The following is a 15,571-nucleotide window of genomic DNA, read 5'->3' as shown; positions in this document are numbered from 1 at the left end:
CTCTGAGATGATACTGATCTTTCATTCAATATGTTTTCATTTTTTTATCATTGTTACATTGATAGTGGATGAAGATCGTATTAATGTACCATAAATATGAAACTATTTATCGTACATCACATTTTGTTGGATATTATTGCATAAGCCAATATGTTTTGGTTCTCATGGAGCTACAGGACATGGATCTTCATTCAGATTGCCTCTGTGAGATCCAGAACTTTGGATTTGGAACATCCAAACATCATATGTTATATTGTTGACAAGACTTTGCAATCAATTTCAAATTTTTACCGTTCGATAAATGTACAATAGTTATAAACTACATATAAACATAAATACAACACACACGGGTGCGGGACAACACCAGACTCATTTGTGATCATCATTTATTTGGGTCATTTTGCCATCTCTATTTGAAGTTACAGTTGTTCTAACGCTTACAATGTGGTCCCTAATTTTGATGTGATGAAGAATGATGTTCAGTTATAGAACAAGGAATTAAGAATGGGAAAATGTTGCTATCTCTGCAATTGTGATGAATGATACACAACTTTAACCAAAAAAAACTATGCATGCCATTCAAATTATTGAATGGGAAAAAGGCATCATATCCTCTGGTGAATGGCTGCACACCGAAAGGAAAAAAAAAAGGACAGCACGAGCTTGGTTTTCTAGTAATATTCAACTCATATACCAAGACTGAAGGGTGTAGTTGTACTTGAAAGAGTTCACACCACTTATATGTGCAAGGATATCTGAGGAGTCAAGTATATCTTCTTCTTCCTTCACCATTACCTGCAACAGACCATAGCAATCATTGCCACATCAAAAATAATGAGACATTCTTGGCACAAGAGAAAAGCAGGTGATATGTTCCTATAGCATTTTGATTACTGCTAAAACTTGGTGCTGTTTCATATTAATACAGATATCTGTCCTGTGTTCATATTATTCAACTTAATTTAGGAATCACTAAACCATCCTATCGTTCCACTTGTATTGTGATATTTATAGGCTTGTTAGTTCTGCAGTTGTTGAGTGTTGCAAAATATAAAAACATTTTAATTTGCCTTTCATATGGTCCAATTTAGAATAGATATATACAGTCTTACTGTCTGTAACTATTGACAGATTATGATTCTTAATAGAAAAGTCTATCTGTAAGTTTCTTAGCAAACTATATTGATTTCTTTAGCCAATGCAGTGCAATTATATAGATTCTGTGAACTCACTAAAAAGTAAAGCATTGCTACTGGGATTTATGCTTTGAGATTTGTATTAACTGATTTAGAGTTCAATGCTGACCCTTGGAGGAAGAGGAAATTTATATATAACTTACTTCCTCTTCGTCATCAAATGCATGATGGTGGGATCTGGGCCCTGTCGCCTCACCAAAATCGTCGTTCTTTGCGAATCTCCCACGGACACGAGGTCTGCTGTCTGCTAATGTTTTCCTACAAGCATACTGCATATTTATTTTCATTAGTTTGAACTGTTAGTAAAATGTCATTTCTGATCATAAGCACCATGCCATTATTTGGATGTGATTATGCGTTCCATATTACCTTGATCTTTTTGCTGAAGTTTCTTTCGTTCCTCTTCTTCATGTATCTGTGGATCTTCTCCCTTCTCTCTTCCACCGAGAGGCGACCAATTTTGAAGGTGGAATCGTCTAAGCCTGATGATATCTCTGATGCAGGTAAAGATGTCGTATTTCCACTGCAACTGACCATCAGGTGTGGAGTCCCTCCAACTCCCTATTTAGTAAGATAAAAAAATTCTGATTTTTTTAGCTGATAAATGTGATACTGAAGTTTTCATAGGTTTTCTGTTCGACGATAAGATTGAGGTTTCATTTTCATAGAATCCAGTGGGTAATGGAGAGGACTATGTTTTTTTCCACATGCCTTCTATTTTGACACTGTAAGCATAGGTCTTGATGCTAGATTTAGGTTAGAGGAGTATATTTTTAGCATGTGAAGATATAAGGTCAACGGTCTATTTGTCTACCTTTCTGTTGAAACTTTGTGGATAGCATCACAGATTGAAAACTCTAATCTATGATAAAGACCTAGTATGTGGTTTAGAATTGTAGCCTTTCTTACAATGCCAATCATTGGTTTTGTCTAATATCAAAGTTTCATCTACGATCTAGGTTCAAATCTGACAGAGGGTATGAGTTCTACTTCCTCTTTTAGTTCCACTGTGACATTAAAAAAGTGGCTTACCTAGGTGTTCCTAGCTGCAGGTAGGGCTGGGACTAGATGCAACTTTGTTTCAATATGTTTAGGGGAATGCCAAAATATAGTAATACTACCATATTAGAGGAGAAAAGTAGTAGCTAATTATACCTTCACGTCTCCTGAGCTATACACCCTTTGCATGGAATCTTGGCCATTGTACATTCCCATCATCCCACCGCTCTCCATCATCCTCTGCAACTCTCCCATCTCCTCCATCCCTGACATAGCCATCCCGTTACCGCTGAAGTTATTAACATAGTCGCCTTGCCCTTCTCCACCACCACCGGCAACTGCTGCTCTTGAATAGAATGCTGCCTCTAACCCCATATAACCTCCCGTAATTGCCTTCTCGAGGCCCTCCTCATACCCCATTGCAACTGGAGTCATAACATTTAGTCCCCCCATTTGGATCGGGTCTACTCCGTTCGACGAGTAGGAGACGGCAGCGGCGGTGTCTGATAATGTAATCTGGTTGTTTTGATGGTCAGTGCATGGTGGTGCGGCTGCGAAGGGGTAGTGGATAGAGGGGACGAGGAGGTCCAGGTCAGAGTCGGGCGGCTTTTCAGTGTCTAGGAGGATGGAGAGGGCTGCAGAGTCGAGTAAGGGGAAGGGAGAGAAGGTGGCAGAGCCAAAGGCATCATCGTCGTACCAAGAGAAAGGAGGGGGGGTTGTAGCCGCAATATTGGTGGTGGTAGTGGTCGAAGAAGAGACTTCATCCGATGATCGGACGGGTGCATCGGAGGAGGTGTAAGGGAGAAGGCCGCCCTCACTGCCATCATCACAGAAGTCAAGGATGTGGGCGGCGATCGGGCTTGACATTCCCTCCTAGTAATCACAACAACAACATCATCATCAACAAACAAACAGAGGAAGCTAAATTCTTGTATCATGCATGAGGTGATTAAGAGATTATTCTACTAACCACACCTTCCATGGATTACGGGAATATCTACGGTCCAAGGCCTGCATCGAGATCAACAGATGGGATGATCTACACTTGGTATATCTATGTTTTCTCTTTCTTCTTTCTCGAGGATAGATAGAAAGCTGAACACCTTAGATAACTCGGGAACAATCCTAATATAGTCGTCATGTGGTGGTTCTTTTAGTTTCTTCCCGAATGAGGTCGACGCGTGATCGAAATGGGAAGGCATGCATCGACCGTTGACTCATTGATGTTTAAGTGACTATGAGGTCAACTCATGAGTTGACTTAAAGCTTTGGTGGGAGTGTGAAAAGCATGTAGGTATGGCCATGGAAGATGTAGGTCGGAAAGGTGCCATCATGCTTTAGATAATAATCATGGGCTCTTGCTGCTTTAGATAATTGACAGGTCGCACCCAAAAGAGAAGAAAAGAAGTGTTGCCTTTTTACCTAATTAGAGAAGTTAATAATGTACCAAAACAAGTTTACTCATTTGATTTATATTTACACTTAGGCTTCTTGTTCACAAACAAATTATGTTCGAGATCATCTTGGATAAATAAGTCGAACAGGATTCAAAATTTAAGCTTAAGATGTAAAAGAACTGAACATGAGCAAGGTTTAAAGTTCGCGTTCGGTATTTAGTTAAGAAGTTTTTTAGTTGTTAATCTAGAGTTTAATAGTTAGACATTTAGTTTCTTAAGTTTACCCTAGCCAGTTGAGCTGAGATGAGCTTGACTTGCTAAGCCAAATGAGCTGGATGTGTGCTTGCTCAAATTCTTTTCAAGCCGAACACAAGTTAGGAATTCAACTTATTCTTTCAGCTTGTGTTTGAGTTCGATAAATTTAATTCTGAATCGAACTCCGCAAGGCACAGTCGCTCATGTTCGACTGCTGACACCTCCTATGCGTGATCGAGATGGGAAGGCAAGCAACACCGACAGTTGACTTGTTGATGTTTAAGGGACAATGAGACTAAGAAACATAATATCAAAAGGAAATTACATTGTTTACCATTAAAATTAATAAAAAAAATTCTTTCAAAGATTTTAAAACATCCTGAATTAAGTTTTTTTTTAATATACGAATATAACATAGATGCAAAATAATTTTAATACTCTTTAGTAAGTTCTTTAAAATTAAGGTAGAAGTAAAAGGAGAACTCATTTGAGGTAATTTAGTTTTTTGTTTTAAAAATAGTAAAATATTCTATATTCAGTTAGCTGCTATTGGTTAAAGGAAACTCAGGTGTTTTTCGAGACATTAGTATGGGTCGAATAATAGTTATTGGGCATGGAATAAGATAAAGAGAACCATAATTTAGCTTGTGAAAGATGAATAACGGAGGTATCACGAGTCGTTGTGGATAAAAAGTAAGGTTAGACTAAGAAAGACAATTGATAGCTAAACCTAGCACTTATTCTTTGATGCTTGCAACTGAGGCAAAGCATAAAGATTCTCCACAATAGATCGAGTTGGCCTGGTCATGTCCAAACGATAGGGTTACGACTTTTATCGTACTCATCCACGGTAACACTTCTCCTACTGGGCTTCATGTGGAGAGAGAAAGATAGAATATTAATTTGTAGACATTCTAATCTTTGGTGTTTGTAGCTATCCACTTTTCTCTCCATCTAAAATAGTGTCTCTAGTGCAGTAAATGTAACATCTAGAGGGGTGCTGCTTTGACGTGAGAATAGTATCTTGGCATGTAGAAAAAAATACTAATGAAAAGAATGAAGAAAACAATGCATATATCTATAGGAATAATATAGAATATGTTGAAAAGGTTTAAGATCTCCTAGCGTTAGCTTCACTGTTTAATGTCAAGTTAATATTTGGCCATTACGATAGGCCAATGCAGGGTCATTTTGGGCAAAAATGGAGAAAGAAATGGTCCAAAATGAAGCACCTATATGAAGTAAAAAACTTTTATTCTTCAACAAAACTGCCGAAGTAAACCGAAAATGCACTATTAAGCATAAAAAAGAAACAAGAAAAGGAGTGCTGGAAGCTTAGAGAAACTAAATAAAAATATAAAAATAAAGCTATAAAAGGATGGGGTTGAGAAGTATTACAATGGAGAGCGGCTCCTCCTCAGGCCTGCGGATCACGTCCATCTCTTCTTCGTGAGCTCTTTTTCAATCGAAGATGAATGAGAAAAAGGAAACAAAAACTTATGAACAATTAATAAGAATCCTATTTCTCTTTGCACTCCTCCTCCTCCTCCTCCTCTCAGTACTATAACTAAAAGAATGATGATAATGGAAAAGAATAAGAAAGAGAAAGGAGTCCTCTAATTCCATGGCAGACACCTTCATCCAATATTTATAGCCAGATAGGGAGAGGGACAGATGAGAATAACACGGAGATAGAGAAGTGGGACGCTGGTTGAGTTATACTATTATTGGGGTGGTGAAGAGTAGAGAGAGAATAAGAGGACAAAACTAACGGACGTTTAATTTCCTCTTCCTCACAAGACCAGATAGAACAAGAGAAGGCGCCGTTAGTTAATCGATATGCCACGTAAGATCGGCATGTCCACGTGCCAGAAAGTAAGAGATTAATTACCATAAGTTTCTTAGTCTTTTGCAGTGGAAAAGGATATGCTTTGCTAATGTTTGATGTATCTAGTAGCATATATTCTTTTACTTGATTTAGATGCAGTAGACCAGGAGATTAGTTACTAAAAATTTCCTATTATACTAACTGCCAACCAGAAAAGGAACATATGGAGAGAGAGAGAGAGAGAGAGAGAGAGAGAGAGAGAGAGAGAGAGAGAGAGAGAGAGAGAGAGAGAAGAAGCTTCTTATCATGGTAAGTGGCAGAAGATTAGGTCCTCAGACACCTAAAATAGCCACTCCAAATTAGCTTCTAGATTACTTGAACTATTCAAGTTGCCAGAGGTCACCAATGTCATTTGACCTTGAGACATTGGATGGCATGAGATGGATTCTAATTATCTCTTACGCTTGCTAACGTTGATATCATCATCTTATGCAAGGATAAGAGTAGTATAAAACTTATGCAAGGATAAGAGTAGTATAAAATGGTTAGTTGATGAATGAAACAACCAATTCTTTTCATGAAATATAACTCTAAAGAATATCACCATGATTAAAATGCTAATGCTAGTCTTCCCTTGAAGCTATTCATATACCTCTCCATATATAATACGTCTTTTATCCAAAATGAAAGAAGCACATATATAAACTCAACGATTGTGAAATACTATAAACAATGAATATATATATATATATATATATATATATATATATATATATATATATATATATATATATATATATATAGATAGATAGATAGATAACCTTAATCCTGATGACGACAAGCTGAGCTTAGAATCTGGTCATCTCATGCAGGCAGTCTTAATTTGCTGGATTAGTTTCCATGCTGCTTTCAAGATGTAGTCGTAATTATTTGCAAACAGTATATATGAGACAGAGTCTATGTGACATGAATTCATTGCAACTATATTCGTAGACAAAGAGCCCCAAAGCCAAGTAGTAGATGCCCCAAGAACCAACCACTCAACAAAGGTATCATCTGAGTCCATGGCCTTTTTGTTCTCTGAAGCTAGACTTTGCTCATTGCTCTAAGGGAGACAAGGGCAGTCCAAAAACTGACCCTTGAGACTACTCCCCATCAAAATGGAACTAATGCCCATCAATCCCTTTAAAGGGGCATGGCCACTGGCACTGTCTCAAAGCCCTCCTTTTGCATCAACTAGGTCCGCAATCTTGGAATCTTTAGCTCCCCATAAAGATTAAAGTCTCAGTTTCCTGTGGGCTAGGAGTACACAGGTGCCTTACAAAGCAAAGAAAGAGTGATAGAACATTAGCAACAAAATCTTATCAAATGGTGTGGTTGCCATCACTTTAGGCCAACATTGGGACACAAGATCTACTAATACTAGTACTTTCCCACCTCGTCTTGTCTGCATGCATGACAGTGTATCATTGCCTTGGCTAGAACTGCCACAATTCTTCTTCTAGAGACCTTGTACCTAACCATTTTGGCAAATATCTCACACAATATATGTGTCCATGAAGCATAATTTTTGCTCGTCTCTCCCGCGACACGAGATCTGCCGCTTTGGGCCTCCGGATCGTGTTCCAATCAAGAAACTTATTCCGGTGATCACTTGACACGACGCGAGATCCTCGAGGAACTTATTTTGCCTCCCATGGCAGGTGTCGCGGCATTGTACGGCGAGGCATGACTTGTTGACACTACGAAGACGACGATTCTTTCGCTATTGTAAAAGGTCATTAACTTTGGTAAATCGATAGTGATTTTGATTACATCAAGCACAGTTGTGTTACCATGACAATGAAATGATGATTCTTAGATGTAAACTCTAAAAGTATATGAATAAAGATAACAATTAGCAATAATTCCAAATGGCCCATTAGCTCAGTTGGTTAGAGCGTCGTGCTAATAACGCGAAGGTCGCAGGTTCGAGACCTGCATGGGCCATGTATTTATTAAATTATTTTTATTCCCAAAATGCTGGGCTTTTTCATATAAGGACCGCACTTTTGCACATAAACACCCCACTTATCCACTATTCATCAACTCCTCTCAGTCCTCTGCTAACTAACTCTATTATAGGAATAAGACCCAACCCTTTCTTTTTTACAGGGTTTTGGTTTGTCCGCGCGCTCAGTTCGCCACCGCCGACCCCACCAAGAAGACGGGGGGCGACCGGGGAGAACACGGCCGCTACGAGATGATAATGCGTTCTCCGATCTCTATCAGAACCCTAACCCTTGACCTTCCCCGTTTCGCCATTAGAAATTCTAACTCTAATTCATTGGATCTCTTCACGGTAAAGACGCAGGAAGCTTCGGGAAGCGGAGGAACAAGACCCGCACCCTCTGCGTAGGGTGCAGGCAGAGGAGCTTGCACCTCCAGAAGAGCCGATGCGGCTCCTGCGGCTACGCCGCCGCTCGAATCCCTCAAATGTGAGCGCTTTATTTATTTATTAATTTATGTATTTATATGTGGTTCTATATGATAAATTTCCCAAATTTATTGTTTCACTATGCGTAGAAAATGGACGTGGTTCTTATTGTTTTAAGATTAATTTCCTACTTGTGTTCCTGAAAGTTTTTCTAAGGCTACGGTTGTACACCCATAGTATATTTTGATTTGGCAGGTGATTTATCTATATGTTTTTAGCTCGTGAGTTGTTCATATTGTGCTTTCTAATGCAATATACTGATAGGCTGTTTTGAGATGTTCCTAGAGAAAGGCTTTTGTGGATTGTTGGGGAATCACGTCATCTATATTTTGACGAATTTTGTTGACAAACCTTGTTTTGGAAATAGCGATCCTGTCTTGACAAATGGTCGAGCGGTTCTTTGCATTAATATACTAGTAATTCCATAATTACTGTTTTTCCTGATAGGATGAAGATAAGGTAAAAAGTGGTGCAACAAATATGGGTGGATTGGAGGAAGAATAGGATTCCTTCTTTCTTCAAAGTTTTATGTTTCTGAATTTTGTATCTCCACTTCTCAGCTTGATGACTTTGCCCTTTTTATTAATGATTCATTTAAAACAAAATATCTCAATAATAGAAGCATGTATATTAAGCCTACTTCAAGCAGGATAGAAACTCATGATTTGCATGACCTTGCAATACTCTTTGGAACCAATTCTGGAGAGGAATCATTCTTGTCATATGGGAAATTTTAATTTGATTCGATTAGAAATGGATTTGACTTGTTACCCGATAAAATAGAATAGAATTGAATTCCACTCAATCCTGCTATTTGAAAAGAGATTGAATTCATTTTAACATGGTAGGATCGCCATCCTATTCACCACTGGAGGTCATGCCCACCTCTTGCCATTCAACGAAAAGAGAACGAAGGGCATCCTCTTGAGTATTGCAACCTTCTAGCTGTGACAACAATAACTATTTTCTTTTTTATGATTACTAGGTTGTAACGATAAAAGGAAAGCGAGGGAGATCAATAAAGGATGGTTGGGAAGAGAGTTTACCTCTTGTGCTTCAATTTGGCACATGATGCAACACTTGATAGTTGTTCACTGCTAGAGGTAGAGGGGAAGGAAAATGTTGGGCTCATTATCTTGTATTCTTGTCAATGATGTTCTGAATAAGCAGAGAATATTTGGGCGAAAGAGATGCAGTTCTAACCACCAATACTCAGTTTCAGCATACTATGATGCATGGTCCTAGAGAGAAGCAGTCATGATTTTTAAATACCAGTATGTTCTCCTTTTCTTTCTATGCCTTTGATAGGTTATATTCTTCGAATGCATTAGCTCAGACTGGTCAATAGGAAGCCTTTTCAGATAATTGTTTTGGTAATTGGATTTTGGAAAAGAGGCTCTATGTTGTGAAATTCTTTTGTTGAAGGGTGATATGATTAGCAGCTAGGCACCTACTTGGTCTGCTTGCCTATGTTTGTTGCCAATTGAACAACAGATGATTAAGAAGTTTATTAGACCAGAGGCCAAGAACTCTGCAGAAGAGATCTTTGCAGATATTATTTTGCATGTATAGTCAGCTGTTGTATTGTGTAAGGCTAATGAAAATGTTCTATCTAGGATCTCTTTTTCTAATGGTTGTCTTCTTGTTATTTGTGGCCTAACTCATTTGTCAATCTGCTTATGCTTTTGTTTTGCTCTTCGTGGGACTGTTTTGCTGATTATTGACGGTGATTCCATCCTAGTTCTACATACGGAGCAAGTTAACCAACCCGGGTGGGAAGAAGAAATTGTCAATATTTATACTTGTAGGCCCTCCGGACAAGTCTATAGTATCTTAAAGTATCAAAAAAATTATATTATCTTTTGTAACCTTTGATCAGTGTTCCACGATTCCAGCTGCTGATAAAAGTGACACCTGCTTCAATTTTTAGGATTCTATTTGTATTGCCAGCTAGAGTTCCATAACCTGTCCGTTAGTGGAAGTTCTGGGGTCCAGCTGCTTAGATGTTTTCAACTGTTGATTTTGGCATTGATGTTGCTATTTGTTTCCCTTTGCATTCTATTTAATCTGTATACCATTACAGGAATAAAAAGAGGTATATTGTATAGTTTACCAAAATTTATTGCTATTAAAATTTTGGAAACCTTTTCTAGGTTATTCACCATAAGTTTGCCTTTATTATTATATTCTGGGTGCTAAATGCATCAATATGCATGTGAGCTGCCAGGACCCAGATTTCATTCCTTGTCCTTTCTAAACGTTGGGAGTCGATTTTCATATATTTTCTCCTTGAGAAAAACTATTTTGGCAAAGAAAATATCTTTTATCTCTGATAAATCTACTTTGTAATATCTTATTTTTTAGGAGCAGATCAAAATTATTTAAAGTTAGACTTAGAAGACTAAGCTCAATGTCGAAATCCTCTATATAGGAACGAACCATTAGTTTTAGTTTATATATATATATATATTTTTAATTATTGTCAGATTAGTGATTGTGAAACCTTATGAATTATTTCAATATTTCAATATTATTTTAATTGAATTAAAATTGTTTGGCTTTATTGTAGTTATAATAAATTTTGTTATCATTGGCTTGTTTTTTGGAATTATTTCTTCAAATTTATATAGTATGTCATGTCTCTAAATAGAGTGTAATGATTACAACAGAAGAGGGATGTTCTTTGAAAAAAGAAAAAAAAATCTCAGTTGTTTATTGCCTTCTAATACTCCAAAGCAATGGAAAAGCTAGAGGAAAGAGGTATGCAAAGAGGAGGTTGCTCATTTGAAGGATCCAAGCTGAGAGGTTAAGGTTTGGTGTGAACACACAAAGGGCTAGCAAACCAAGTTTCCCTTGCAAACTCGTAAATTCACAATTGAGGAGAAAGTGTTCTATAGTAGATTCAGGATAGGTCATGCACAGTGGTCAAGAATCTTCCAGGTGAGGTAGACGCCTGTGCAGAACCTCACAGACGGATAGCGCTGACAGCACATCTCAATAAGAATGTTTTGACTTGAGAGATCGTTTTACATTTCAAAATTGGATTCCAAAGCTTGCTTTTGTTAGGGTTGGATGATGAGCGGTATTAGTTGCCATTTGATAGGATATTAAGGGAAGATTTTGTTGTAAAGATGCTAGTAGATGTTGGCATTCAAACAAATTGGTTCAGCTCCTTTGTGGAGGCTCAAGGGAGGAACATGTTGAAGAAGGCGCAGGAGATATCCAAAGAGAAGATGCTATCAATAAAGGGTTTGTTCTACCAGTAACTTAGATACTAAACTAATGTTTTACTCTTGTTTCATCACATTTATGTTATGCATATATATGCATAGAATTATGCTTATTTACTACTTTATAGTTATGCATAGAATTTAGATTATTTATGGTGTATGATAATTATAGTGTGTATATTGTATAATTGATGATGTTAACTACTACATCATTTGCACATATTATTATGCAATTAAGTTCTATCTCATTGCTACTCTTTTCGTTCCTCATTTCGAGGTTAAGGAATAGAGTCTATGTAGTACATCTATTTATATCGGCTAATGCCTAATGTTATTAGATCTATGGGAACTATCAGACATTCCGTACATCAGTTTGAGTAGGCGTGACACTATCAAGTGCTAAGATTAGACACTGGGCGATCATTAAACAATGATTATGACGTATGGGTTGTTAGACTTAAAAGGTAACCTGATAGATGTAGAGTGAGGGTGCCTATGTTGAGTCCAGTGGTCTGTGGCCTATGTTGAGCCCAGTGCTCCACAATGGTGATAATGTGTTGGGGGCATTTGTGGGTAGCATCAAAATGTGATAGTGACTTATGTGATAGTGATAGGCTTATGGTTGAGGTTATTAATTGACAGTGACGTACAATCAGTTAGCTATTCATCAGATAATAGGCAAACAATACTATTGTTAGATAGCTTTCCTCGTCGATAAGTGTTGCTTGATATGAACTAATGATATTTTTTACATCTATAGCTCTGTGGGAGCTTGAGTAAAAGAATTTGATGGTTTAGTGTGATGTATAACAAGTTTATGGGAGATCCTAGAGGCTGCCTTTCTCTCACTCACTAGTCAGATTTATTCATTGTTGTTATTAATACATGTGAGCTATTTTTATGGATATAATTTTCAATGCATTACTTTGATCATATATGTTAACTTTTAGACCATAAATGTATATATTTGTTAGCCTTTATGCTTATCACTTTATGATAGTATGTTATCAAATTAGTAGATGATTTTGAGTTCATAAAGAATTTGGCCATGATTCTTTATACTTCAGCCATTTATAGGGTGTTTTACAGGTGGCAACTAATCAGGCTAATTTGTCAGAGCCAAGTTTGGGTTAGACTTAATTTTAACCCCGATAAAGAGCTAATGCAATTGTAAATACTTAGGGCCCAAGCCCAGACCATTGGCATATTAGAAAGGTCAAGCCCAACCCAATGATCCGATGAAGAGCTAATGATGAAATAAGCATTACAACTATATATATATATATATGATACAAAATATATAATAGTGAGCTGGGACAAAGCCGGTCTATAAATTTGTCATCAAGCCCAAGCCCAATCCGAAGTTTAATCAGGCTTAAATCTTTCGGCCAGCCTTGCCCATTGGGTCAAAAATCTCTACCCCAATTGAGCTGGCTTGGGCTACCCATTATCTAGTCATGCTATGTAAGAACTTACGCATTACGAGAAAAGTTAGAAATCTATCTTATTGGTTATGTGATACAAAGAAATTTGAAATATATATCAATATTTCATTTTATACACATTTCAATTGTAGGGGTTAAACAAGGAAATTGTTGAAGGATGAACGTATGTAATAATGAGATGAAATGGTAAATACAAAATATGTTTTGATATTGTATAATGGCAACTTAACAGTTCCATCCTAATACAAGTGCTATAATGTTCCCCATTCATGTATATAACTTTCTGATAAAAATTATTTATTAAATATCAACATCAATGTTCATCAGAGGAATTTAAATCCTATAACTACTCGACTACTAAACTAAAATGATGAGTCTTGTCCCACTATAGATACAGACGGAAAGCAACACTTTTTTATATGCATGTATGAGAACCTTCTTTTAAGAACGATAATGATTTGGTGTAAAAGATTCAGAAGAAGTGAGATAATCGAAGTCAATGACAATTATTTTGCCTCTCTTTGTCTCCTTCAATCCCAAAGTTGTTGAGGCCAAAGGCAAGAACTGAGCCACCTTTGGAGAATTCCAACACTTCCAAGTGTTGCAGAATCTGAATCTTTTGTTACTTTAGAACCCACCCCCACCCAAAAAATAAACTCAATGGAGGAGAACTGGTTACTGGTCTACTCTTTGCCATCACTAGCTTCGGTGATATACGCAAGATAAGAACCATAAGGCCAAAAGGGCATGTGATGCTACCCACTCGACTACTTGGATTACGGATAGAATGAGCAACAGGGGGAATGGGGGGAAGTCATTTGTTATGGATTTTACGTACAATAATTGACCACATATTGTTTGAAATCTTTTGCTGGTTTTATCTCTATTCTTTCTTATCCTTATATTTCCCTAACGTAAATGGAGTTTAAAATATGTATATTTTAAATTAAAGGACCTACTTTGCTAGATATGTATATTGGGAGACACTCCGTAGATTTATTTTTTATTTTTTTTGAAATGAACTTCTGCAGATTGACCCATATTCTCGGGATTGATGATCCAATTAATTATCGCTTTATCCTAGCCATGAACCAAAAAAGAATTAATTATGTCTTTCCAAAACTTAAACCCTTTATTGATAGTAGTCGTCCATACCTAATTCTTATCATCAGCAGCCAGGATTAATTGCCCAGAATTTCTGTAGTTGGAAGACTTGGTAGTATGGTTGGATGCCAATTTGAATTGCATTTTATAATTCAAGTAACTTGGTATAACGGTTGGTTACCAAGTTGGTATTTTGTTTTAAAAGAAAATCTTTTTGGCTTTAAGTTGCAGTCTATCTTATCCTTTCCTCGCAAATTTCGCTCTTTAAAATTAATGACGATTTTGTCAAAAACCATTATTATAATTTTTTCACAGTCCTAACTATTTTGATTTATCTTTTCAGTTTTAATATATGAATCAATTAAAAAAAATGAATAGACTCGATCTATCGGAGCCTAATGTCCTCATGATTCGGTTCTAATTCGATTAGACCCGAATCGTATCAAACAGTAGTAAGAGTAATAAGGTAATTTGTGTAAATTACTATTTGTTTTTTGTTAGTTTATCCATGGACCATGTAATTAGTTAATCTATTTAATTTGACTAGTTTTTTTTTAATGTAGGTTTGATGTATACAATTGTATAGATTTTAATCAGAGATATGTTTCTCAGACAATGGTTAACACGCGATTTAAGACGATCGAGAAAGGGGCAACCATAGATGAACTCATCTCTGTTCATGTGGGTGTTTTCCTGGTGCCGCCGCCACCATCAACAACCACCCGCTTGGGCGACAACAATATTTAAAGAAATTTTGACTAAATCGAAGGAAAACTCAAAAGAGATCCAAACTGCCTTCAAGGACTCGATCTAGGCTTTGACAGAGGCTCTATTGGTCGTTCTCCACTGATCTGTGCAGCTAGTACTATCGAGTAGGATAAAAATCGGCCTCCACGGCAAGAATAATCCAAGCCATGAGAGAGGGGATGGGTTGGCCCAAACCGTGGCCTCGACCCCTTATTCAACCATGGTGGAGGGTCCCGACCACTATAGACCTATAACAAAGTCGTAGCAATATCTGAGCAATCGGTCTTGATGGGTTCCAAGTTGTCTTCCTTCGCTGTAGTGGAAGCTAGGGCAGAAAACCTTAGTTTTCCATCAACGGTAATCCAACCTCCATCAACCTCGATCTTGATGTTCGGTCCCTTCCATGGGACCCCCTAACCCAAGCCAGGCAACGACAGCTGCAAGAGATGGCTCGCAAACCGCCCGTAGCGATTTTCTCCATTGTAGTGAACCCTAGCCATCCACTGGTTGACTGCAAGCTTGTGGTGGATTCCACAGCTGCCAACAAGCGTCAAATGGTCGGGCGCAACACCCTTCTACACTACAGCCTTCCCTGAACCCTATCTCGCTGGTGCGTCGCCCATAGTTCATCCCACCACTGCAGCTCCATGATAGTGGGGCCAGTGGTACTAGTCGCAGCCACCAAGATCGTTAGTTAGTTAGTTAGTTAGTTAAATTTATCTTATTATTTTAAATTTTAAATAAATTGAATAATCCACATATAGCATCACGAGTTAGGATTATTTTATTTTGTTATTGTTTGATGTGATTCGAAGTTCGAGGTAAAAGGCTAAAACTAAAATAGTAAAGCAAGGACAAAATTAAAAAAATTAGTAATTATTCGACATTACGGCG

The 15,571-nt window shown here is 37.4% G+C and overlaps 1 protein-coding gene, 1 long non-coding RNA gene and 1 other non-coding gene across 4 annotated transcripts; 2 read left to right on the top strand and 1 right to left on the bottom strand.

Moving 5' to 3' along the window:
* Nucleotides 1-266: 266 nt before the first annotated feature.
* On the bottom strand, nt 267-5,465 carry LOC140785244 (uncharacterized). 2 transcript variants are annotated; one of them, XM_073133033.1, is made up of 5 exons: nt 5,246-5,465; nt 2,352-3,068; nt 1,566-1,757; nt 1,340-1,465; nt 267-795 (listed from the first exon to the last, which is right to left on the bottom strand). In XM_073133033.1, the coding sequence occupies exons 1-5, from the start codon at nt 5,285-5,287 to the stop codon at nt 682-684; spliced, it is 1,191 nt and encodes a 396-aa protein (XP_072989134.1). In that variant the 5' UTR covers nt 5,288-5,465; the 3' UTR covers nt 267-681. The 2 variants fall into 2 exon arrangements, with proteins under 2 accessions (XP_072989134.1, XP_072989135.1); XM_073133034.1 differs by lacking the exon at nt 5,246-5,465 and adding an exon at nt 3,171-3,291.
* A 2,125-nt stretch (nt 5,466-7,590) lies between these two features.
* Nucleotides 7,591-7,664, top strand: TRNAI-AAU (transfer RNA isoleucine (anticodon AAU)). The gene has a single exon. It is a non-coding gene; the product is annotated as a tRNA-Ile (tRNA).
* A 140-nt stretch (nt 7,665-7,804) lies between these two features.
* Nucleotides 7,805-9,782, top strand: LOC140783355 (uncharacterized). Its single transcript, XR_012108133.1, has 2 exons — nt 7,805-8,152; nt 9,137-9,782. It is a non-coding gene; the product is annotated as an uncharacterized lncRNA (long non-coding RNA).
* The last annotated feature ends 5,789 nt before the right edge of the window (nt 9,783-15,571 follow it).

Source organism: Typha latifolia, chromosome 3 (genome assembly GCF_019914945.1).
Source record: "Typha latifolia isolate L0001 chromosome 3, TyphaL0001v2, whole genome shotgun sequence".
NCBI lineage: Eukaryota > Viridiplantae > Streptophyta > Magnoliopsida > Poales > Typhaceae > Typha > Typha latifolia.
This window is presented reverse-complemented; position numbering and strand designations above follow the sequence as displayed.